This window comes from Larimichthys crocea, chromosome IV (genome assembly GCF_000972845.2).
Source record: "Larimichthys crocea isolate SSNF chromosome IV, L_crocea_2.0, whole genome shotgun sequence".
Classification (NCBI taxonomy): Eukaryota; Metazoa; Chordata; class Actinopteri; family Sciaenidae; genus Larimichthys; species Larimichthys crocea.
The window spans coordinates 1028284-1053880 of record NC_040014.1 but is presented as its reverse complement, the minus strand read 5'-3'; the positions used below and the strand labels follow the sequence as shown (position 1 = coordinate 1053880).

General features: G+C 39.9%; 1 protein-coding gene across 1 annotated transcript in view; it reads right to left on the bottom strand.

Moving 5' to 3' along the window:
- epha5 (EPH receptor A5) overlaps nt 1–25597 on the bottom strand; it is a 62382-nt gene that overhangs the window by 9179 nt on the left and 27606 nt on the right. Inside the window, exons 4-16 of the mRNA XM_019271757.2 lie at nt 23521–23676; nt 23062–23400; nt 15890–16014; nt 14573–14662; nt 14354–14423; nt 14125–14227; nt 10202–10269; nt 9186–9311; nt 8247–8432; nt 7079–7140; nt 3980–4047; nt 3747–3888; nt 2303–2452 (exon numbers count right to left, since the gene is read on the bottom strand). Coding sequence (XP_019127302.2) covers nt 2303–2452; nt 3747–3888; nt 3980–4047; nt 7079–7140; nt 8247–8432; nt 9186–9311; nt 10202–10269; nt 14125–14227; nt 14354–14423; nt 14573–14662; nt 15890–16014; nt 23062–23400; nt 23521–23676 — 1685 coding nt within the window. The remainder of the gene's footprint in view (nt 1–2302; nt 2453–3746; nt 3889–3979; nt 4048–7078; nt 7141–8246; nt 8433–9185; nt 9312–10201; nt 10270–14124; nt 14228–14353; nt 14424–14572; nt 14663–15889; nt 16015–23061; nt 23401–23520; nt 23677–25597) is intronic.

Here is a 25597-nt window from a genome sequence, read left to right as displayed (position 1 = left end):
AAAACCAACCCGCTGTGAGGAGCAACACTGTTTATTTGATATGCTATAGAAGCTCAGTTAATCATTTCCACAAATAAAAAGAAGCAGCACTGTATCACAGAAATGTTTTTATTTTTTTGGGGAGAGGGGGTGAAATCTAGTCAGATGAATAATAAATAAACCTGGCTAGCTCTGTTAGACCCTGCAGTGGAAAGCAGGCTGTAGTTCTCAGCCTAGTTCTGCCAATGCAAGACACTGGAGGGAATTGATTCGTCGAGTTCATGACAACCTTAACTTGTGTCAAATTCACACAAAAGACAGACGTGATAGCAGTCCAATACACACGCGGGGCGTGAAGGCGCACGTAAGACGAACGAAACCAAAGCGCAATAGAGAAGCACAGCATTGAATCGCTGCTGCACACCAAGAGGGAGAAGAACTACACACAGCCGGCTGGCAGAGAGGAGAGATCAGAGGACAGAAATGAGAGGCTGAGATGGGAGAAAGAAAGAGAAGGCAGACGAGAGAGAGAGAGGCAAGAAAGAATACAGAAAGAGCATTGCATTCTCGAAAGACAAAGGAGAGGACGAAAGAAAGGACCGAGGAGGAAAGGGGGTAGAAATGGGAAACAGAAGGAGAGCAGCTTTGAGAAAGAGAATGTGAGAGCCTGCGCCTCCTTGCGCAGATCAGAGAAAATCCAGCATAACGCTTTCAATTAAACATCAAACGTCTTCTCCTCTCATCCTCCTTTCCTCTCTTCCCTCTCTCTAGACTTCTGTAAGACAGACAGCCTAATAACCAAAAGGAGGAAGGAGGGGTCTGAATCAAGGGATGAAGAGGTCACTGGAGGGGCTGTGCGTGCATATGATGCGTCTGTGTGTGTGTGTGTGTGTGTGTCTGTGGGTGGGAAGCGATGTAGGGCATGTGTGTGGTGACTGAATTGAACGCTACGTTCTAGCTCATGGCCATGTGACAAGATTGCACTTCTCATCATTAAAATGAACTCTTGAGCCTCACTATCATGTAGTAGGTGCTACCCTCTCCTTGCCTTTCCATCAGCCTCTTCTTCAATGACTCACATTTCTTGCTCCCCTCTTCTCACTGATGAACAGAGACATGCAGGTCCATCTAGGTACTTCAACACAGCTAACTCCAAAGCCCCTCATTTACAATTCACACACACACGCACACACACGCAAAGATCATGAATGATGCTGCAATAGGAAAATGAATTGATGCATTTTGTTCACAAGTGATCTAAGAATCTTCATCATTAATGGGTGATATATAGATAGCCTGAGTGTACAGCCTGCAATTTTCCCTGCCACATTTTTCTGCTTAGTGCTGCACCTCCTTGAGTATTCACCTGTTTCACTCTTTTGCTTACGCACCCCTTTCTCGACACCACGCAATGTCTCTCTCTGTGTTTCCATTATAGCCATTCATTCTCATTGTCCACACTTTACAGTAATAGATTTATAATAATAGGTTCCCCACACAACCCTCCCTATTTCAACCCACATTCAGCCCCCTGGCGTCTCACCTACACGTCTTTTTTTTTCCCCCCGTCGATGTCTCTATTGCTGTCTTTCTTATGCACAAATTCCCAAGGAACAATGCTGTCGTGCTAACATTTACTACTCTCCTGGAAGTAAATACTTACTGCATGTAAGCTGAAACGACACACCAAAAAAAAATATCTGTGATTTTAAGCCATTATAAGAACATTTTATGTTGCAAAATCCAAAGCAAATATGAATAAGATAGAGAAGGACCTGAGATTTAAAAATTTCATTCTTGATTTTGGAAACAGCAGTTGAGAAAAAACTGCTGTGACAACTGCTTAACTGCAGGTTCCAAACATCTTAAAGCAGAAGTGACATTTTGGAAAAATACGCTTATTCACTTCCTGGTGGACAGTTAGATGAGAGGGGTCGACAGCACAGATCATATCTGTCAACAGCTAACTTGGTTTTGTCAAGTGGTAACAAATGCACCTCGGAAAGTCACTAATTAACATGTTACACCATGTGTAAAATGCCACACAGGCAGACTCTACCTGCTGAAAAAGAATACGATACAATACCAGGAAAAGGTCCAGAACAACTACTAGGTGAACTTTGTGGTGAGATAGTTTTCTCAGTTGTCCTAGATATTTCATGGCTGTTGTACAATCCTTCTTTCTTTGAATGCACCACCCTAAAGGCGAAACAAATAATTCCACTTGGTGGTTGAATTGTGGTGTGAGTATTTTGAAATAAGATAATCAAATACATCCAACATTCACATCATGATTTTCACAACAACATCCCATCAAACTTACATCTTGATTTGACATCTCCCAGTACGGCCTCTCTCCGTATGACATCACCTCCCACATGACAATACCGTAACTCCACACGTCGCTGGCTGAGGTGAATTTCCTGTAAGCAATCGCCTCTGGAGCCGTCCAGCGAATAGGAATCTTCCCACCCTGTGACAACAGATAAAGCAAATATCTCAGCTTCCCATCTGTTATCTGCAATAATATTATTTACACTGAGAACAGCTCAGTGCCACACGTGTACAAATGACCTTCTGGTGCATAAATACAGCTGCAGTCATTTAAAGTTCTTTGTTACACTAAGATGGAAACCAAGAACAGACCTTAATTGAGACACTTCTGCCACATGTGGTCCGACCCACAATTTCACTAATGAGTACCAATTTAGGAACACATTCATGACACCAAGTTTCACTTTCTTTTACAAATCCCTATCGTAACTGTTGGGGGGGGCCCTAGATTCCCCTACTTGTTTCCCTCATCTTCATTATCGCGCTTTCATTGGGAAGACGGAAAAGTTCACAGGATGGCTGCTGAGTTCCAGAGGAAAATGTGTTTTTGGCTGATGAGTAGTGAAATTAGCTTGATGCAGTATTGATGAACACAGCAGCGGGATATCTCAGGGTCTGATTATTTGAAGGGTGTGAATTATGTTATTCTCGCTTGCTCTGTCAGGGAAAGAGAGCCAGAACGAGAGAGAGAGAGAGCAAGAAGAGATGTAGCCTGGCACCGAGAGGTGAGTGACAGGATATTTGGCGCTAAGGCAGCAAGTCTCAGTACTAATTGAGTGTTGCGGAGACTGAGCTCAGTACTAATTGGCCCTCCTCCTGCAGGAAGCAGCCCGTCTCTGGCTGACAGGATGCCACTCAGCCTGGGACACACGGCTCAATTTAAAACCTGCTGCTGCCGTCTGTGTGTGTGTGTGTGTGTGTGTGTGTCTAAATACAAGTGTGTATCCAGTTTGAGCGAGACTCTTGTGAGTTTTTCCACTTAATTCAAAGTTTGATATACCACAATCGCAGCGCACACACAGAGATACACACCGGATTAAATATAATTGTCCTCAAAGACACAACTGTGTGCCCTCTGTGGCACTGTGTTTATCCTTCCTCTTTCTCTTTCACACTGAAATAATTAGCTGATTAAATTGATTATTAGCTCAGCAGAAAATTGACAACAATAGATTGTTTAAGTTGTTTAATAAGCATAAATGTCAGAATGACCTAATTTACTGATTTAATATGTTGTAATATCATTACAAATTGTCAAATATATCTATGAGACCTGGACTCGTCAGCCAAACCAAGACTCTGGGAAATTGTGACTAGCATTTTAAAACTGATTAATTAAAAATGTAATCTAAAGACTAATCGACAATGAAAATAATAATTAATTGCATCCCTATCACTAATATCCCTATGTATACAAACATGCACAGTCTTACCCGTGTGGTGTATGCAGCCTCTGGGTCATCTTCCAGGACTCGGGACAGGCCGAAATCAGACACTTTACACACAAGGTTACTGTTGACCAGGATGTTACGAGCAGCAAGATCACGGTGGACATAGCCCATGTCGGACAGATATCTGCATTTATCAACACAAAATAAGGGATTGAACCTGTGCCCTGATGAGTTCGGTACTGTATTGTGTGTTTGTGTGGACTTGTTTAATATACCTCATGCCAGACGCAATTCCACGCAGCATGCCAACCAGCTGGATTACAGTGAACTGACCGTCATTTTTCTAAAGAAAAGAAGAAACAAAGAGGACGAAATGTTTAAAATCAGATTAAATGTAAAACAATTCGGTTAATTGCCTGCCAGTAACCCCAGCATGAACACTGCTGGCCCAGGGTGCCCTGTATGTATTTTCCGTTACGTAGCACATAGTAAGTGTCTATGCTGCATTATAATACTGCATTATAAAGTTCTCGAATTAATGCATGAAAGAGGCAACTGAATGAAACAATGTAGTTCAATGCTGATTGTTTTCCCTGCAAAACTGAGTCAATAAAGAAAGGCGAGAGCGAGAGAAAAGAGGACATGTATGACCTCTGCATTGAAAAATGATAGCCAAGCATTCAGTTAATGGCTGCTAAAAGCCACACAGCCAATGATAGCCACAAAACCAATTACAGTAACTTACAACAACTCTGCACGTCCGACATTAATAACTATTGGAGCCTCCTGTCATTTCCACTTCTCATTCCCGGAAATGTAAATCTATAATAACCACCACCATATACCACCATTGCACCTTCAAGTCATTCCTCCTACATGTACCCACATGTGTTCTTGTCAGTAGCTCTCATGCTCTATGGACAAACCAGAACCAAGATTAAAGATTTCTCTATTCCTGCCCGGAGCTCATTGCTACCCTGCTGCCCAAAGTCACACCATGTTTTATGAAATCAGTCTCTGCTACAGACACCAGCTGAGCCGTGTCTCCGTTGAGCATGTCACGGCCATTTTTTTTTCTTTCAAGCCCTGATTTAACTTTCTCTTGGGGGACCTTCAAATCTCCATACCCCAAAATTAATAATTAGCTCTTTCAATAAGCGAGGCAAAGAACTTTTTGCCAAGGACAGAATGTGTTTTCTCTTTGCCATTGCATGCTAGTTGGGGGAAAGTTGCTTAAAAAAGCTTAATACTCCATCTGCTTGTTTCATCTTAGTTATTCTATGTATTTACTTACGGAAAATGTATTGAATGAACAATGTCAGAAGAAGCATTGCACTTATTTAGCATTGGACTTCTACAATGTTGTTGGGCTCATTCCTTTTTTTATTTTTTTTATTCCTTTCATATTGTAATCAAGTGTCTTAGCTGACTAAACTTATACACAAAAATGTAAGCACTAAGTGCTGAAAAAACATTACCACTGAACATAATCCAGGTGTTTGCAGAATTGTTTAACATTAACATTAATTTCACCCGGTGACAGGGGTGTTCCAGAAACACCATGTGCACAGTTGTCTTTGTGGTATAAACAGCTACCAATGAAAGGAAAAGTTTGGCTATACTTCATGCTAAAGGAGACGGTGGCTTTCATACAAAACCTAGAAAAACAGTTAATTCTCTTTTCCTGTGGAAATGTGGGAATCTTTCCCTCCTGTGGAAACCATAAGTTTCCTTGTGTTCCCAATGACAGCTCTCATTGTTGGTTTAAGCCTCAGCTCCTTCCAATCCAAATATAAACTGCCCATCTACAGCAGAACATCACACTTACATGTGAAATGAGATGTTAAGCCAAAGATGTGAGTTATGAGCCTCAGAGTGCATTGTCCGTAGCTGTGACACTTAATCCAGGAGCCGGTCCAGCCTCTGCCTTTCTCATGGCCATGTCATTTATACTGGCCTCAGTACACCAGCCATCCATGTAATTACTTCACAGGGTTGTCTGCGCTGCTCCGCCTGCTGGGTCCCCAGCTACTCTGCCTCTCCTTTGCCATCCTGGATTACTCCCAAAGGCATACACGGCAGTCACGTCAGCAGTTTCCAGTGACCACAGCCCCGTAAAACACTCTTTTGTCTCACAGCATCCTCCCATTTCACACAGTCAGGATTAGAGAACAGCTTGTTCAGGTAAAGGTCTTTTCCAGTCTGTATAGCCTTAACAAGCACACCTACTCCTCCAAACATCACCATGTTATCCGTTCCCAAATTTCCATAATTGCTGTTCTAAAGTATGCCTTTATCATCTTTCAATTGTTTGACCTCATTTCACTCATCTCCCCATTAGCCATCTGCTGTAGGAGTTTACCCCTTTTTCCATGCAGGATTTAAGCCTCATTCGCCAACTGAGCATCTTGCCATTGTAACCAATGAGTAGACTGAAGTGCTCTGGAGAGAGATCACTCAATTCAGAGATTTGCCAGCCTGCCTCTTCATTATTGTTCACCTTCTACACTCAGTGAAGTCCAAATTGTCTAGACAGTGCAGACATGACTCCAGCCTTGAGTGCTCAGAAGTCTTTCATATTTTCTGGCAAAGTGATCCGTCTCACGTCGGGGTTAGTAAACATTTCAAAATGTGTAGAACAAAATCTGACATTCACAACTGGACTCCTTTCAGAATCATTTATTGTTGATCTCCTAAATGTTTTATTGTATGTACTGAGAAATAATACTCACACCAACCTGAACACACAACTGAATAACTCTGTCAGCGTAACCTTGGCTTGCCTTGGCTAAGATTTCACACAAACATTCAGAACTTTCACATATTCTTCTTCTTCTCCAGTTAACTTCTGCTTGAATGTGTAGAATGACGAGGTACTCAATTGGAATAATGATAGCTTCAGTGGACATGTTCTCATTTCACCCCACAGATGATGTATCGTCATAGCGAGTAGCTCTGATAAATACATTTTTCATTCCAGAAGATTAAATGTTTTTACACCTCTGTGATAATTGGCCTCACAATCTAGTGTATCACCAAGTAGTGTCTTACCAACCCTGCCTGTTCAGATCAGTACACTGATCTGTGCCTTAGAGTACTCTTTTAATATCCCCCAAATATACTGCTAGATCAAGTCTTTTCAATTGATTCTTGAGAATCTGTGGTGGTTTTCCTTCCTTCTTTGCCATTCCCTTGCTTATTTTTACTCCCTACTGTCCTACTTTTCCTCTTCTTTATCTACAATCCAATTCCTATCATTTTCATCATACTCTTTCACATACTCTTCCTTCTCATCGCTTTATAATCAATTTACTGCCCTATCCCTAGAGTTTCAATAACTCCACTTTTAGCCATCCCTCCCCCCTCTGTCCTACCTTGAGGAAAGTGTCCAGTGATCCATTCTCCATGTACTCAGTGATGATCATCACTGGTTTGCCTGCAAAAGCAAAACATGAAAACAAACATCACTACAATAACAATAGTAGAAGGGAAAGATAAGAAGTTGAGCCAGAAGTCTAATGTTAGATATGAAGTAGAGCTGCAACTAATGATTTAATTTCTAATCTTTATTATCTGTCATTCTCTCCATTAATTGATTTTGGTCCATAAAATGTCAGAAAATGGTGAAATCTGTCATAGAGGACTAATGAAAACAGAAAATATTCACATGTGAGAAGCTGAAATCAGAAAGTTTGGACATTTTCTCTTAGATAAACAACTGTAGGAGTAGAACCAATTAAGTTTTAGGCTTAACAAACCAAATACAGAATATCACAAAATGTATACTTTGGACATTCCAAGTCTCATCTTGTTCGACCAACATAATTATAGTTCGAGTTCGTGTTATAGTATAGTTTTAGATTCAAAATATGCAACCACTTATCGTGAACTATTTAAGTTTGAGAAAAAAAAACATTAAGTCAATGTTTGGATTTGACTAAATCTAAGTGTGAGCCCTTGAGATGAATTTGTTCCAAAACCTAAAATTAGACTTTTCAACACTGTGTAAATATCATAACATGATACATAAACATAATAAAGGGGAGATAATGAGTTTGGTGTGTGTAATAATCATGAATAATGAACATGACTGATGCTTTCCAGATCCTTCTGTATCAGATACTCAGAATATTAGAGCTTTCTGAAACATATTAAATTTCATTTTATTGTTATGCCTGTTATGTTTATTGTTATGTTACACTCAGTCAGAAAGAGGTCATTTGAAGAGTGCAACTCTTAAGTACAAGTGAGTTTGATAAACCACAGTTGAAGCTGTCAAAGCACATCTGAAGTACAGCTGAGTGTGACGGATGTTGAAAACCCCTGACAAAGTACAGCTTATCGACTGAAGAGATCAGAGCAGAGTCTGACAAGTAAACTTGAACTTGACAAATTGAGTTTAAGTTCAACTATCATACAACCGTTCCCCCAGTGAGATAAAATGTGACATATTGTATGTTAAAAATCATACAGGGCTTAAACCAACATGTGAAACAAGTGTGTACAATCTGACTAGAAGCAGACAACATGCTGATGACTCACTCTTGGTGACCACTCCTTCCAGACGGATGATGTTTGGATGGTTAAACTGGCCCATGATTGATGCCTCCCACAAGAAGTCGCGTCTCTGCTGCTCTGTGTAACCTGCTTTTAAGGTCTTAATGGCAACCTGTATCTCTCTTTTCCCGGGCAGCCTGAGCGGTCCACTGCACACCTCGCCAAACTCCCCTGAGGCAAAGACACAGACCTTGACATTTCAGCCCACCTAGATCTGCAAGAGTCTTGTCAAATGGTGAAACAAACCTTTCATCGCAACGTAAAGCTAAAAGTTTACTTAACACTGTTATGTTAAGTTATGCACTTCTTTAAAAAAAATGAATAACAAAAATTTAGGTTCTATAATTAATCAGTTCTCAATTGAAGCTCGCAAGAAAACAGTAGAAATACAATACATAAGTACAGATTCAGTTAGAAAAAAAAAAAGTCAGCAGCAGACAAAACTGGTTTAATTGACTCTTAAATAATGAAAATATGACACGCTATCATAGAGGTAATGACAAAATAGTTAAATTCTGTACATGAAAAAATGGGCTAGACTTAGACAGAGTGTAAAATACTTCAGCAAGAAAAAAAAATGTCAGCAGCAGACAAAACTGGTTTAATTGACTCTTAAATAATGAAAATATGACACACTATCATAGAGGTAATGACAAAATAGGTAAATTCTATACATGAAAAAATGGGCTAGACTTGGACAGAGTGTAAAATACTTTGTGAAATCAAGCTGGTACAGGATAGGATCACTACATGCTTGACTGAACAGGTTCAGGATGAACAATAATGCATTCTGTGATAAATTTTTCTGGCCAAATGAGCCCCAAAACGACGCTCAGAATAAAAAATCAGTGCATCTGTAGCACACACACACACACACACACACACACACACACATATAGAGACAGGCACTCCAAGTTGACTCACCAGCTCCAATGATCCTCTCTATGGAGATGAACGAGACGTCAATTTCCTGGGTAAATTCATGCACCGCCTGGTTAGGATCTTCATAGGTGAGGGGGTCAATGTAGGTACGCACCCCTGGGAACTTTACTGCAGACACACAGGCATGACATTACCATTTAGATGTCATTTAGCATTATTAACATATATGCAGGGTTTTAATGCATACATACATAATGTAAGAACACATGAGTGGTCCTACTCTATACCTGAAAATGCTGCCAAATCATCAATGCTAGGTGGTAGCTTGACTTGTGAATTTCTCTTATAGAAAAATGTGATATGTTTGATCCATATTTCCTACCTCAACATTCTTTGTAGGTTTTTTATTGTTGTGATGTGATTTAGTATGTGCCCTGAACTCCCTGAACCCTTTATGGTTGTTCTACCTTTAAAAAAAACATGTCTCTGACAAAAAGTACTCACTAAAACATCAAATCTAAAAAAAATACAATGACTCACAACTTGAATAATCCCCAGATCATTGCATTCATTCAGTCTCCTCTTGTGGGAATGATGAGTAATTAACGCTCACTTTGAAATGTTTTATTTTATGGTATGAATCAATATGACACACATGCTGGCACTGTGGTATTTTCCCCTGACTTCTCTGGAGCTGATGTACCCGTCACGGTCAGCTCTGATGCCAACAGATGGATAAGCTAGATACAATGCCAAAAATGTGGCCAAATATATTAAGCTGTCACGGCCTATAAATCATCACAGTTTTGTGTATCCTCTGCCAACATGGCTGCCATGAAGCTGGTTTGTAGCAGTGTCATTCAAAGAATTGCTTCTAGTCCAAAACATTGTCAAATCAACAGAAACACACAAGCGTGGCCCTACAGCAATGAACAAACTCATGTAGGCATGACCGCTCTCTGAACCCTCTACTGTACATGTAGTGTAAACTTTGGATGAACTTGCCCACGCACACAGACACAAATACAGAAAACTAATTTGGGCTTTTTTTAACTTACTGTGACCATTGTGAAAGTGCATCTTCTCCTCTTCAGGATCCTGCTTTGCTTTGCTGTAACCACACCGTCTGAGAGGAAGGAGACACAAACACATCAAAATCAGTGTCATGCCACACTATTGTTATGTCCAAGCTCAGACTAGTGTTTTCTGCCATTGCAGAAAACCTTATAATTACACTTATTTAACTGACAGATGACGACGATGATTTACAAGGGGTAGACAGTACAATGGGAACATCTCATCGACCGTAATTAATTAAATCAATATTGCTAAAAAAGGTGGATGCTTTTAATCAGCACCCTTATTAGCATTGCCTTTATTTAATGACACATTAGAAATCCAGTTTCATAGATGAATTGCATCTGCTGTTCAGTGTCAGCTTGTATATTTCCAGCAGCATCATTTAACAGTGATTTTACACTGATGATGTTACCAAATTCTCCAATTTCTAAAAAGGTAAGAATTTTAAGTAGCACAAATTCCTAACTCGCATTTTATTTACTATATATCTAAAAGAGCAAGCAGTGACATTTACGTTCAGAAAGAAGAAAGAGTAACAGGCAGAGATCATCAGTAATTATACCACAAAATAGCCCAGACACAGAAAAGCAAATCTTGGCCAACACGATCGAAGCACTTGGATTGAAGTGCCACATAAGCTTTTTATTTCCTCATAGGATCTGCTAACTTACATTTTACGGTTTTCAAAAAATATTGCTGAAAATGCTGAAAACGACCACCCTTTTAGACATAAGCAAAGGACTGCAGTTTTCAAAAAATATAATTTTCCAAGAAAGCACTTGTCGACAGATCAACTCTGACTTCTGGCAGAGTCTTGTGCTTTTTCTTTAAAGGTCAGATACAAAATAAAGATTTTTGGTCAAGTCGCACCCCCCAGAAAAACAGAACACAGAGAAATTCTCTTTCTTTCTTTCTTTCTTTCTTTCTTTCTTTCTTTCTTTCTTTCTTTCTTTCTTTCTTTCTTTCTTTCTTTCTTTCTTTCTTTCTTTCTTGTCCCTGAATTTTTCTGTATCTTTATCATATCCTTTTCTCTTATATCAATGTGTCAAAGCATGTCAATATTTGGACAAGCAGTATCAGACAGGACCGAGACACCCTCAAACTGGTATATTTTTTTAAGGTAAACAGATTAATTCACTTTACTGCATCTGTAAAAACCAGAACCAACAAAATGTTTTTTCTTTTTTTTTTGTCTTGTTCTTGAAGACAAAAAACAAAATGCATGAACACATCAACAACACAAACAGGGGTCACGTCCAACTCTTTCCCAACATCTCTCTGTAGGGCACCCAGGCTTGGCTGCAGGGGTTTGGTATGTGCAGCTGGATAGTCTGGGGGAGGGGAGTCAGTGTGTGTATGTGTGTGTGTGTGTGTGTGTGTGTTTTGTACATGTGTGAGTGCCTGATGCCTAAGGGTGTTTAGTTTGCCGGATCCGTTGAGTCAAGGGGTTTGAGCACGCTCAATGCCCAGCCTGCCCTCCAAACTTCCTGCATGTCTGCGTCTGTGAGTGTGTGCGTGAGTGTTAACCCATGCACACGTGCATCAGTGCCTGTGTGTGTGTCTACACATGTGTGCTGCGTCTGGACTTCTACGCCTGTGTGTGCAGTCTGGAGGGTCATGCAGGAGGAGGAGAGGGGGTGCGGTATACAGTGGATAGGGGGGGTGGGTTGCGGTGCCTGTGTCCCAAATCCATCACCGGAAAATTTGGCATTCTTCCCTCTCTCCTCCCCCACACGAAAGCCGTGCAATCCTCGATCTTCATCCCTGTTCAGCTAAACCAAAATCCCCACTGTGCCTTTCTGATTTGCTTTTTAAGCCTCAAAACATCACCAGTGCTCCTGCAGTCTATTCATCGGATCACTTTGTCAGTGTCTTTGTGAAAATAAACGATTAAATTGATGACCTAATAGTTAAAAGGCATGGAAAGATCGATGGACGAAGGAGCAACAAAATGTTTGTATGGACGAAAAAAAAAAGTGAATGAACAGATCCACAGACGGATGTAAGCTCAATAATACAAATGCAAACGCTGGCAATTAACTGGTAATTAACTTTATATAATTATATACATATCACAGAGAAATGTGGTTAAGGGGAGACACTGCAGGTGAATAGGTTAAAATCAGTTTTCTGAAAACTGTATGTTAAAATTAGACATCGTCTGAAGCAAATATTTCTTTATTTGAGTCTGTAGATTTCTCCTAAATTCACCAAAGTGCCTTGTGCCTTCATGCACTTTTTTCGAGTAGTCTGAAACAAGAAATGTTATAGCAAAAACAGCCTGAAATTGTTACATAAGCAGTGCTTAAAAACAGTGTTTTTGCCAGTAGTGTGTCGCAATCAAGTGATTTCACCGTTAATCACGGTTTAAGACATCATGGTTTTGTATCCGTAAAGGCTCAGCTACACAGTGTTTATGTGACTTAAAATCAGTGAAGTAGTGAATTAAGAGTTGACCTTTCAGTGCAACATAAACCAATGCCAACAAAGCAGACAAAGGAGAATTGCAACTGCTCACTAAAACGGCATGTAATCCCCTCGAGGGCATAAGACCTTCATGAGAGTTCTCAGCGTCCTTTTGTTTCATTTTTTACTAAAACCAAGACCAAACTATAAACGCTTATGCTATTTTATGAATCTATAGTGTGTAAAAAGATCCCATGACAATTTAAATGAAAGGAATTCATATAATCATGAAACCGGGAAACTGGGATTTTTCCTCAGACTATAATCACACCATCCAATTCTCTAATCTCTAATCTCTTTCACCCGTACTAGTGTCTCACCTCAAGGGGAAAAAAAATGTTTGCTGAACAATAAAGTGTTTAAGGGACTTTCATGGACATAAAATCACAGGAGTACAAGAATTTGTCTTCTCAGCACTTGTATGTTTACTCAGGTGATGCTGTGCTTTGTGTGTGTTAGGAAGCTTCCTTTGGTAAATACAGTATTTGCATTTGTGTATGTTGTGTGTGTGAAAAAGATATCAGGAAATTGGTTATACCAATTACAAGACAAGGTTAAGTGAAGGTCATACGAGCCTGGGGGACAGATACAACATCAACATGATTATGGTGTAGAATATATGGAGCACAGAGTGCTGAATGCTAATGTGTAACAGCAAAGCTGTGTCACCAGCCTCCAATGGCAATCCACTGGCTGACCATGAGGCTCTAACCTGAAAAGCAACCCTTAATCCTGGTATTACAAAACTCAAACCTAAAGCCATCTACAGTATCTAATCCCATAATGCTGCTCAACAGCACAGACATATCCGGGTCAGAAATTAGATTTGACATTTGTCATTTATGTTAGTCAGCAATAGGTCAGCGAGAGGACAACGGGGTGCTTTCATATTTCCGCAGATACAGTACATGACTGGTGCGCTTTACAGACTCATAATAACTGTATTCAGAAATAAAAAATAAAATCTCAGTTTTACATTCTGAGTAGCTTCTTCCTTTAGAATTTTTATAAACAAAATGTTTCCGTAATAAACTATGTCAGGATGTCGTGTCTTTGTAAAAATGTAGTTTGTCATTAAACCCCTGAAGTAAGAAATGTCAGTAATAATATCACTTACTCCAAACTGGCACAATTTTCACATAAGTTTCTTCCATAAATTCCCATCACATGGGCAGAAGCAAAAAATGTGATTGCTAGTTCTCCCTTTATAAGTCTCTTCATAAATTATGTTATCATTAAATGGTCCTAATATAGCAATATATTTATTACCAAGTATACCTGCACAAAATCTGAATTTTTACCTGATGTCAGCACTCTTTAATGTGCTGCTATCTACAGAGGAAAAGATTTGTGTGCACATGCAGCATGCACCTGCATACATATGAATGGTCAATGCTTTTGTCTGTGTCCTTTCCGCTGTGTATTTAAGTCTTACCGTCCACTGAGCAGGAATCCAGCAACTACTGCCAATAGGACCAGAGCCAACGTGATGGCCACCACCACAATCGAAGCTTGAGCACGCTCACTTGTAGCTGTTACTGCCGAAGAAAAGGTGGGATTAGGCAGGCACAAAAAACACACCTGGCATCTGCTGTTGCAGGTGTGAGTCACACGCATGTTAAACTTTATTGTTCTGTCATGCTCTCTCTCTCGGGTGTACTCACAGTAAGGGCTGGTCTGAAATTCAAAACGTCGGCTGAATGCGCCATAACCTGCCGAGGTCCTGGCTCGCACCTGTAATGTATCACATCCAAATATATCGCATCTACAGCAAACATCACATCAAATATTCATGTTCATATCACATCACATGCTTGTATACTTTCTTGTTTTGTCCACACATTATGATTCATCAATGCTTTTTTTTTTGACCCATGTCTGACCTGGAAGATGTAGACTGAAGAGGGTTTCAGGCCTTCCACTGCCATCTCAGTCTCTTTGGATTTTATAATGGTGTAACTGGAGTCCTGCTCCTGCAGTAGGAGAAAGGGAGAGAGACTGGATAATGTAGTTAACTCACGTTCCTTACGTATATTTTTGTAGCCTCGCTGATTATTTGTTGTCGCAGTAATTACTCTGACAGATTGTGCATGCGTGCGTCGGCCTGCCTGCACCTTTCTTTTTTTTTTTCCGCTCACTTCTTCTGTTCATTTTTATGGCTGAGCCACCTGTGGTATGCCTGAGTGCGTGTGTGTGTGTGTGTGTGTAAGTGCATGTGTGGAAGGATCAGTTTCCAAACTGTAACCACATCAGGTTTAAACAAAGCTAAATGCCCCCTCCATTAGCCCCGAAGCCATTAGCCAACCACTGACCACAAACCCTGCTCTGCTCTCCTGTGTACCTTTATTCTGACCTTCCGAGAAAAGAAGACATCAGAGGATGAAAAAGAGAAAAGAAGAAGGGCGCTGAAACAATGATCTGAATACAAGCATCAAATTGCAGTCTCTATCAAAGTCCAGCTTTAAAAAAAAAACACAGCTTTAGTGCTGTCACATGAAAGTCTTTTTGAGATAAACGTTCTCTCAGTGTCCACTTCAAAAAAATACTGAATTTATATTCAGCTGTGTCTCTGAGGACTAATTTGAACAATGTTGGTAGATAGGTTTCTGCAAATATAACATTAAAAATATGTGGGGCTGTTAAGAGACAAAAATCCATTGATGATTGTGGTTATTTTAACGTCATCAAATTCTCAAATGTATAAAATATAGATTTTCTCAAGTTTTAAAAAGCCCAAGTTCACTTTCTGCTAGATAACTTTATAGAAGTATGTCCCTGTTTGAGATCAATGCAAAGATGCTTGTATATGATTAAATTAATTTGGGTTCAGGTGAAAATATAATTGACAAAATAAATAAATAAACACCTTAAAATTTTGTTCAGTCTGTGCCACATTTAAAATATACTTTCTGATAAGTTTCATATGCAGCAATTTATTTCAAGTTAGGTGGTAATTAAGACAATTTCCCCAAGAGACCAGTTATGATATTCACAAATCACACAGCTAAATTATCTCTTGCTACACAGAATGCAGTTTGTCAATACATGTGATACATTGTGTATCAAATACACACAGGCATAAGAGTGCATGCAAAATCAATACCTCTCTGGTATTAATACCTCAAAGGCCACAGGTGGCCTAAAGCAGACAGAGACACATAGCTTTGTATAAAGAGCAAAGAAAAGAATAATTTTCTTACCTTTTCAAAATACTTGATTTCATATTCCAGGATGATGCCGTTGGGACGATCAGGCTCCGCCCAAGAAAGGGAGATGCTGCTCTTCCCAGTAAGACCTTTTCTCACCACACTCACTGGGGAGGGTGCTGCACACACACAAAGATATAAAGACATGGTGGAATTTCAAGCACATTCATTTGCTTGAGTTGTAAAATCAGTTTAATATGCTGCAACCCAGCGCATCTCTTTAATTCCACTATTTAACATGACTGACATAACATCCCTAATAAACGGTGATTAAACACAAGTGAAATGTTGTAAAATCTGTTGGGTACCATCAGCATCTATAAGACAGTCCTCACACCCTTTGATGTTTACATGCGCAGAGCTCATTGTAATGCCTGTTGGGACTGTTGAACGTTATGAAATATTTAACTTGAAGATGAAACATCAGAGAACAAAAATCACTTTAAAAAAAAAGAACAAGCGTGATTTTAAAAGATGGTGATTGAAGTGTTTCGCATATTAGAATTCACACAGTAATTCACACCTGCCATTGCTGTGGTGTTATTTTTGTCATGCTGTGTGAAGAAAAAGAAAGAAAAATGAAAAATGCCATTTTTTTCCCCCCCATCATATTTTCCCCAGAGTTTCTTTTTTGGAATTCAAGTTTGTTAGTTACCAAAGTTCCTCTCAGGTTATTTGGCACCTGTCCGTTGAGCTGTAACTCAACCACTGATATTATTTCTGGTTCCAAAGCAGCTCTGCCTCCGACAAAAAAAAAGAAGGAAGTTTGCTATCTGGAAACAAGAAAACAAGGTACACCTGTGCCTCATTAAGCTATCCTTTTATATCTTGCTGTTCAGTAGATTCTAGGAGAGGAGCCCATGGCGTCAACTATGACTCCACACATCTGGCACAGAGCCTTAGTGTACTAAGTTTGGCAGTCGGCAAAGAATGCTAGACACATTTTTGAATAGTTCTAATGAATTGACAAAGTAGAAAGTCTACAAGTGATACATATTAGTGCTTTATGTCTCAAACGCTCCAACACTATCACAGGAGAAAACTTTCTTTGATGCTATGATGATTTTCTTTCTGTTTGTTTTCTTGATTTTCCGTTTTTTTCTTCTTCTTTTTTTTCTGATGAAGTCAAGTGAGTGAGAGTTCGCATCAGTCATCGAACCATCCTGTTGTAACCTGACCTGTTGCCCCATCTCTCAGAGGGACAGTTGGAGAGTCTCTGACACATAAAGAGCTTTTCACCAGGCAAAATGCTCCCTCAGGCAACATCCTGATAGTGTGTGTGCGCGCGTGTGTGTGTGTATGTGTGTGTGCGCACGTGCATGTGTGTGTGTGTGTGTAAGCCTCTACTGCAAATGCTAAACACCGTTTAGGTTTCAATAGCCTCAGCAGAACTCCACAGGGAATAAATCATCGCTATAAACACAGTAACAGTATCCTGAGTGGATGGTCACACAGAAGTGTTATCTGCAACATCTTAAAAGCCTGAAACCAGAAACCGAATCACACACACTCAGTGCTTAAATGGTATAAATGCTGGGACACAATGATGAGAGAGAGGGCTTCTTTTCCCAGCAGCTTAACAGGTAACAATACACCCCAAATCTAAGTATAAATCCTCCAAAAATGGGTTCAGTTTACCATGCTATATTTAATCAAAAGTTGAATGGAAGGTGCACATAGTGCGACAGCCTAAGGTATACATACTTGATTTTGGGATATATACATAAACCTAATGTTAGGTATATAGAAATATAGCCAATACATATTTGAACTACGGCTGAAGGTAATAAATATTATTTGCGTTTGGTTAATCTGTTAAATGTCAAATTTCCGAGAGCCTAAAATGAAGTCTTCATTTTGATCCTTTTGTCCGATCAAGCCTATTTTTAAAAAAATAAAAATAAATAAAGATATATTTTGGCCTTTTTAAAGCTTTTATTGGACAGAGACAGCTGAAGAAGTGACAGGAATGTGGGGAGAGAGAGATGGGGAATGACATGCAGCAAAGTCGGATTTCAACCCTGGGCTGCTGCAGCAAGGACTGAGCCTTCGTACATGGGGCGGATGCTCTACCAACTGAGCTAACCAACACCCCGATCAAGTCTAAAACCCAAATGTATTCTCCTTACAGTGCTAAAAAAAACATAATGTACATACGCATTTCTGTGCACAACAAATCTTGGTCGCTAACCTTCCCTTTTCACCAAATGTCAAACGGCACAGATGCACAGTGTCCATAAAATGGACGATTTTAGAGAACAGAAGCACTGTTCTGCACAATGTGACACTTTTTAGAGCCATGACTGAGCGAGTGTGACCAAACAAAACACGTGTTTTCAAAATCTGACATCGAGAAACACCAATGCAGAGAGAGAATGGGAGGTGATGGAAGAGAGGGAAGACAAGCAAGTGGGTTGATAAAAATGGAAAAAAAAAAGGGAGAGATACTGATACTGAGACACTGTGAAAGGGTGAAGACAGAGCCCCAGCAACACTTTCAATTTAGCAACAGGGAAGACGGTGGAATCACACTTCCTGATTTAAACACTTCCAGTACATGTTAGATCTGCTAATGAGCACCTACAGTACGGTTAGACAGACCACAAATAAATATGAACTTCGGGGCATTTTGCTCATATTTTCCAAATCTGTGATGCCATTTTCTACTTTTCCATCATTCTGAAGCCGTGAAACATTTTACTTCATGAAGAGAAAGGTTAAAAAAGGTTATAAAAAGCTATTCAGTGTACGTGTGCAGCCCTCCAGTGTAACAACTCTGGCCTTAGATAAGAGCAACGTTATCACAGTGCAGAACATACGCCTCTCAGACCGCTATCTGTCTGAGGCATCACCAAAATCAATACAGACCTTCAACTATCTGGTTTATTATCCTTTAACTACCCTTAGAGAATGACAGAAAGAGCGATCCAGCGACACAATGAGAGATAGATAGCAGACAGAGAGAGAGATGGCTTTCTTAAGATTGTAAAAGTAGCAAGTACCTTCTCTCATCTATTTTGTTTGCAACCTAACCCCCTGCCTACCTGCTTTATCTCATGCCTCTCTTATTTTTTCATACATTTGAAACAGCAACAGTCATTCGGTAGTTTAGAACCGATCCATCATGCAACATATTTCATTCCAATCAGACCTTTAAGCATTTCAGTCATTCAAGAATTCATAAAAGTCGTAACATGACTACTGAAAGCACAAGGTGCCTTCTTGGCCTAGGGGTTTGCAACATTCACTAATGAACACCTGTTCCAACAAACATAAAACGGCAAGTCTAAAGCGTTTTTTTTTTTTCCTGAGAAGGTCTCTGTGGATCTCCAAAAAGGACATTTTGTGACTACAAATCAACCCATCGTAACCTGAGTCAAAAATACTCAAATTTGCAGTTTGTTTGTTGCAGTACTGGTATCATCTTCATTTTCACAGACACATTTATTTTACAATTCAATTGCAATACAACATGTGTGCATGTTTACTGAAGGGCTGCGATGTAGCAAGGTGAAAAAAAAAGCAAAACATGGAATGAGAGAAGTTTATCCTCTCCTATTCCAAGTTCATTTCAGTTTCAGTGCAAACACTCCACTACTGGCCCCACTACTTTTATATATTCCCAAAAGTGAGACATATGGGCAGAGCACCAGGCTGTGCACTATTTTTTATTTTTTTGACCACCCACAAGGTAATGTATCACGATTCATTTGATTAATAGCCTACAAGAGCAAAAACAATATATGGGGACATTTAGTTTGCAGTTACCACACTGTGCTCTCACACTGTGAACAACATGAAAAACAAACGGACAGAAATAAAGACGTAATAGAGCTGAACTTCAACAGAAACTGATTTAATGTGCATATAAAGCTTATTGGCTGACAAAAAGGTACCATTTTCTGTCTGTGATTATTGAGAATTAATAGCCAATTAGATTTCAAAGCTTCTTTTTTTATGATTTACTCCTTAGGGGAGAATGAATATGTTGATTACTGCCATTAAAGCCTTCCTAGTTTCATATACAAATATAACTAAATATCTGAAATATAGACATTTGGAAACTCCACTAGGCTTCAGGAATATCTTGTAATCAGTTTGATGGTGTATTTTTCTTTTTAAATTAATTTCTACAATTAAAGAGTGCTTGCTAGTTGCCTTATCAAAGTTGTGTACGGGTGTAAAAGGCAACTTCAAAGCAGTGCAAAATATATGACTGCAAATATATGTGTTTTTGAATTTATCGAAGCAGTTAACGCACAGCCTTTCCTTTTCCACTCTTCTCTCCTCCTTACCACCTTTCCAGCCAGTTTGTCCCCTCTACCTCTTCATCCGTCCTGTTGTTCTATTCTTCTCATTCCACCTTCCCTCATGCCTTTCACCTCACGAGTACCAACACTTTATTATTCAGCAGGGCTTCACAGGGACACTGTGAAATCACCTATTTCACGGATCCCTTATCGAGTGTGACACTTCCCACACATCAAACGGCAGATCCTCTGACTCTTTCTCTCAGTCTCTGTCTGTATGAGTCTCCCTGTCGCCCCCGCCTTTCAATACTTTTGTCTCAGTGCCTTGTCTTTGACTTTTCTACCCTCACAAGCAGAAGCACAACACACAAAACCAGATGTTTACAATGCTGATCAAAGTCCTCATTGTGCAATTACATCTGTGATACAGAGGCGAGGCAGGATCAAAGTGTGTTAAACTGTGCATTACAATTACTGCTTCAGGATTAAAATGATTGCTCTGAATACTTCACACAAAGACCTTGTGGTTGTATCCAAACCTTGCAGCAGTGATGTAGAAACGACATAACTTTCGGATGTGGTTAAAGGTGCAGCAGAACCTCTGCCAACATCTGTCACTCGTGCTGGGCATGGACAAAGGTGGAGTACACATCCAACTTTTTATATCTTTTTATATTTGTTGTATTCCTGAGGTTAAACTTCCTTGTATTGCACAACTAGAAAGTATTATTTTCCCTCTTTCTTGTTCTGTTAATTGTCACATTTACCTTATGTAAACCTTATGTACCTTCTGTTAATTGAACTGATTAGTACTAGATAAAATATTTAGTCTTGCACTATTCTACAGCATTTACTTGGCAACATATCATATTTACTGTAGAGTTAATTGTAAACTGTTCATCTGTACATTTAAAGCACTTGCATGTGAGCACACGTTTGCGCATATGTTCTGCAATCTGTTTTCCAGATATTTGGAACAGAACTATTGGTACAGCTGCTCAAAAATGAGTTTATTATCCTGTGAATCTTTTTATTTATTTTTGTCCTTATTGATGCATTAGTTCCTGCAACAACCCGACTTACCAATAGATCATAACATTTTTATTAAATCGCTATTATTTTCTCCAAGAAGAAAATGTGTTAGTTTTGAATCACAGTCCATATTGAGCATTTCCCACCTTTATTCAGCCATTTGGCATCATCACAAGCGCAACGGCAGGCGGTTATAATTAGTTAGAGACAAATGTGAAGTTGTTAGGCATTTCTCATTTAATTTAGTTGAAGAGAAAATAGCTTTTTGCATTCATTAAATACACTTTGATAGATTTTATTTTTATTTTAGATTAATGTTACATCTGTATATATTCCTTATTTTATGTACGTAGTCTACCACTATTTTTAATATATATGTGTGTATGTATGTATGTGTGTATGTATATGTGCTGGCTTATTGGCCTGATTAGCAAATTTATCTAATTTGAACAGAAATAAAAACACGCCTGTGCCACATTCATGCCAAAGAGCAGCACATTTTATCTGTCTGTGACTCTGCCAGCCATGTGTAATCTAATGTAATCCCTAATCTCCATTTGGTCCAGTGACTGGCTAACTTTAATCCAACTACAACTCCAATGTGAGTTCTGCAGTCTGGTGTAATCCACTCAGTCTGCTGACAGCCACAGTGACAACACTGGACAGGATCGTCAATACTCTTAACTGTCAGGCAACCGTCTGTCTGTCTGTCTGTCTCTCTCTTCCTGTCTTTCTCTTCTACACATAAACACACTTTGCATGCATCCATTCTACTACTATTACTACTTCTTCTTCTTCTTTCTACTATATTACCAGACTACTATTGAACCATCTGTTCAACACCGGGAGCAAACATACTCCTTCAAAACATTTTTTTGTCCCTACAGATGGAAGCCTTGGAAAGGAGAGCATTAATCTTATATTTCCACGTTTCACTGTGTGCTACCCATTTCATTACAAGCAAATAAAATAAACTACACAAGCACATACCTCCCGTAAACATTAAAATGGGTTCCCCAAGCAGAAGTGAATTTTAATCTCCATTTAAAAAGGAAAACCATCAAAGCCTCTAATATTTACAGCTATGGGGAGTAGTTGGATTCTTTCATTGTCCAATATTAGAGTGGTCTTTTATGTTTGGCCAATGTGCTGCTCACTTTAGTGTTGTTGGTTTAGTGCTCAAGCATACTTTATAATTACACAGATTTTCTAAGCTGCTCTGGCACCGCAGATAATGAAATATTCCCAGCAGCTACAAGTGCAAAACATTATACCAGCTGAAATGCTCTTTTTTGCTCAGAGTATATTAATAATAGTACTTCCCAGCATAAATTTAACATGGAAACTTGCAAGTCATCGGGCTGATTCATCATTCTTGATAGGCGTGCAGAATAACACCTGCTACTACACAAGAAACCCCATACACAAACAGCCTGCAAATCAAGAGCTTTCATTACGCTACTGATTCCTGCAATCCTTGTTGATGAAATGTACAGCCTAATTGAGGGGACCAAGCTGCTTTTTCAATGACAAATTTGGATGCAAAAAGCAAAAAGCAAAAAGCTTTCCACTGTGCCACGTTCCCTCATTCACCGCAGGGATGGTGCAAGAAGGGAAATTAATACAGCGACAGATTTGTTGGACAAATACTGTGATAATTTGATCATCTGGTGTCTTTGTTATCAAACCCAGATATTTGTGCCAGGAATCTGACACATAGGTTGGTCTGTGGCAGACTCGATAATGGAGAGAAAAGAGTCACGACAAAATGGTGATTATATCTGTTGGGAAATTCAGACCAGGATTGAAAACTTGGAGGGAGGGGGTTTGTGATTGGAAAAAAATCAAGTATTGACAGTTGTTGACAGATCTGGTGCAACATACCTGCCTGATTGGTTGTCACATTAAGTGACACATACTGCTTTGCATGGTCTTTGGCCAGCTCTGAAACCCCGTTGACAGCCTCCAGCAGGAAACTGTAGTTGGTGTGTGACTGTAGGTCGGCCACCATCACCGAGGTGTTTGACAGGCCAACACGGCGTGGCAAAAAACGTACATTGGGGCCACATTCTTCCAAGCCCCTTCCATCTGGCAAGACCCGTCTGCACAGGATGTTGTACCGCACATCCTTTCTGCCACCTGTTTCCATGGGGACGGACCACTCCAGGAAGACGCTGGTCTCATTGACATTGGAGATGGCGTTACGTGGAGCAGAGGGAGGGCCTGAGAGAGTTGGAATGAGGTTAAAAAAAGAAAATGAAATACATCCAGTAACAACAGCATTTTAATGAACAAAAGTTGTAGTAAAATGGATGTGCAAATGTTAAGATGCTATATCCTTACGTGTGCAGGCCATATTGGGAGGGTCAGAGTCAATCTTGTAGTATCCCTCCTCACAACTGCAAGCAGTGGCTCCTGTCTGCCTGGCGACGCTGTGGGGTGGACATTTACTGCAGGCTAAAGACTCCAGCAGCGAACGGTAAAACCCCACTTTGCAGACTGTAAGAGAAGGAAGAGGGGGGGTGGATACCACAGGGTGTTTGGAGTTGGATAAAGAAGAGATGAGATGATAAGAGTAGACATACAAATCGGAAAGGGAAGGGGGTCATGGGGAGAGAGGTAGAAAAAAAAAAGTGGGGGAGAGAAAAAGCAGGACAGCATGGTTAGTTCCTTTGAAAAAAAAAAAAGGAGGTCAGCATCAAAACGGTAGAAAAATTTCCCTGGGTGGTTGTGGTTGTTTTGAGGTTCCTCATCAGAGATACTACTGTAGTTACAGAGTTGAAGTTAAAAGCAGCATTTGTCACCTAGTTTTTGTTTTCTTTGTTCCTTTGGAAGTCTCGATTTCTTCTTAAATGCCTCTTGGGAATTATTTATTTTATTCAACTTGTGCAACCCCGCTCTCTTCTTCATGTTTTATTATCTTAACTAAAAAAAAAAAACTTAAAAAAAGAAGTTTTTATCCTACTGTGTCAGGGCTTTCCCTTTAAATCATAGTCGCAATTCACTTCAGTGATTTGTGACCAGCACCCAATTAAGAATTTACTCTTGCATCTGCTGCACAATATTGTACAACCAAGCCCCATATGTTAAACATATATAAACAAATACAACAAGTACGGGAACAGACATCATCTCTCTTCTTCCCACACAAACACACAGTCAAATGGTTGATCTAAGTGGGGCAGGTAGACAGCAGGGTGACACACTCAGAATGTTAACACGCAAGAATACATCAACAACCTCTGTCGCCATGGCTTCGCCCCCAAGCCAACCAATCACTGACTTATCACAGCATCATTTTCTTGCCAGGTTTTGCTGTTGCACCAAGACAGATACAAATAGACACGTGCAATACAGGATGAAATACTAATGGGATAGATGGATAGATTACTGTGTCTGGTTTCATTTATTGTTGATGAGACGAGGGCAGAGGTGAGGATGTCAGAGAGAGCCGTATAGGACAAAAGAGGACAAAAGAGAGGAAATGTTGTTTGTCCCCTAAGGTAAGGAGCCATTGTTTTCACCCATTGTTTCTCAATGTGCCTGTTGTGAAGCCCATTCAGGCTTTAACTGCGATTAAGAACTACATAATTAAACTCCAGGTAGGAGGACAGGAGGATAAAGAATAGGAGAGGAGGAAATACGGGAAAGTAAAAAGGAAAAGACAAAAAAGGGAAGAGAGGAGAGGAGCAGAGGGAAAGCCAAGTTTACGAGGGGAGATAGAGAGAGAAAAGAGGAGACAAAGGAGGAGTAGAGGGGAAGATCCGTGTGTGTGTGTGTGTGCGTGTCAGACATTAGGCGGCAGTGGCTCTGATTCCCCTTGACGGAACCTTGGTCCATTGTCATGGAACATTAGGCCTGAAAAATTCTCCCTCTGCCCTGGATCGCTCTTGTGTCTCACCTCTGCCTCACACATGCGCGCACACACACACACACACACACAGACAACTTTGTCTTTGTGGTATTGTAAGGACACCAGACAAGAACATGCATACTGGGAACCACCATTTATGGAGAGATGTACAAGACTGAAAAAAGCAGGAAGCCATTAATAAAATGTATTTGGCATATAGGATGCCACACATACCCGAATCATGAGTTCAAAACATTGCTTTTAAGGCATTCATGAAACTGGCCTAGTTTTGAATGAGCACATAGTAATCCATTTGATAATTCATGCTCAACAGAGCACAGACAGTAACGTATGCCTTTAGGGGTTTATTTTATTCAGATGTGAGGAGATGCTTTATCTTTGCTGTCCTTGGACTTTTCACTTGTTTTAAGAGAGATAAATGCAAAAAAAGAGACCATACGTGTTGTAGTGATGTTACTCATATATGTAGAGAGAGAGAGAGAGAGAGGATGGGTATAGCATTCAGGGCAGTAGGACACACCTGATCCTTTGTCTGCTTCAGCCCGT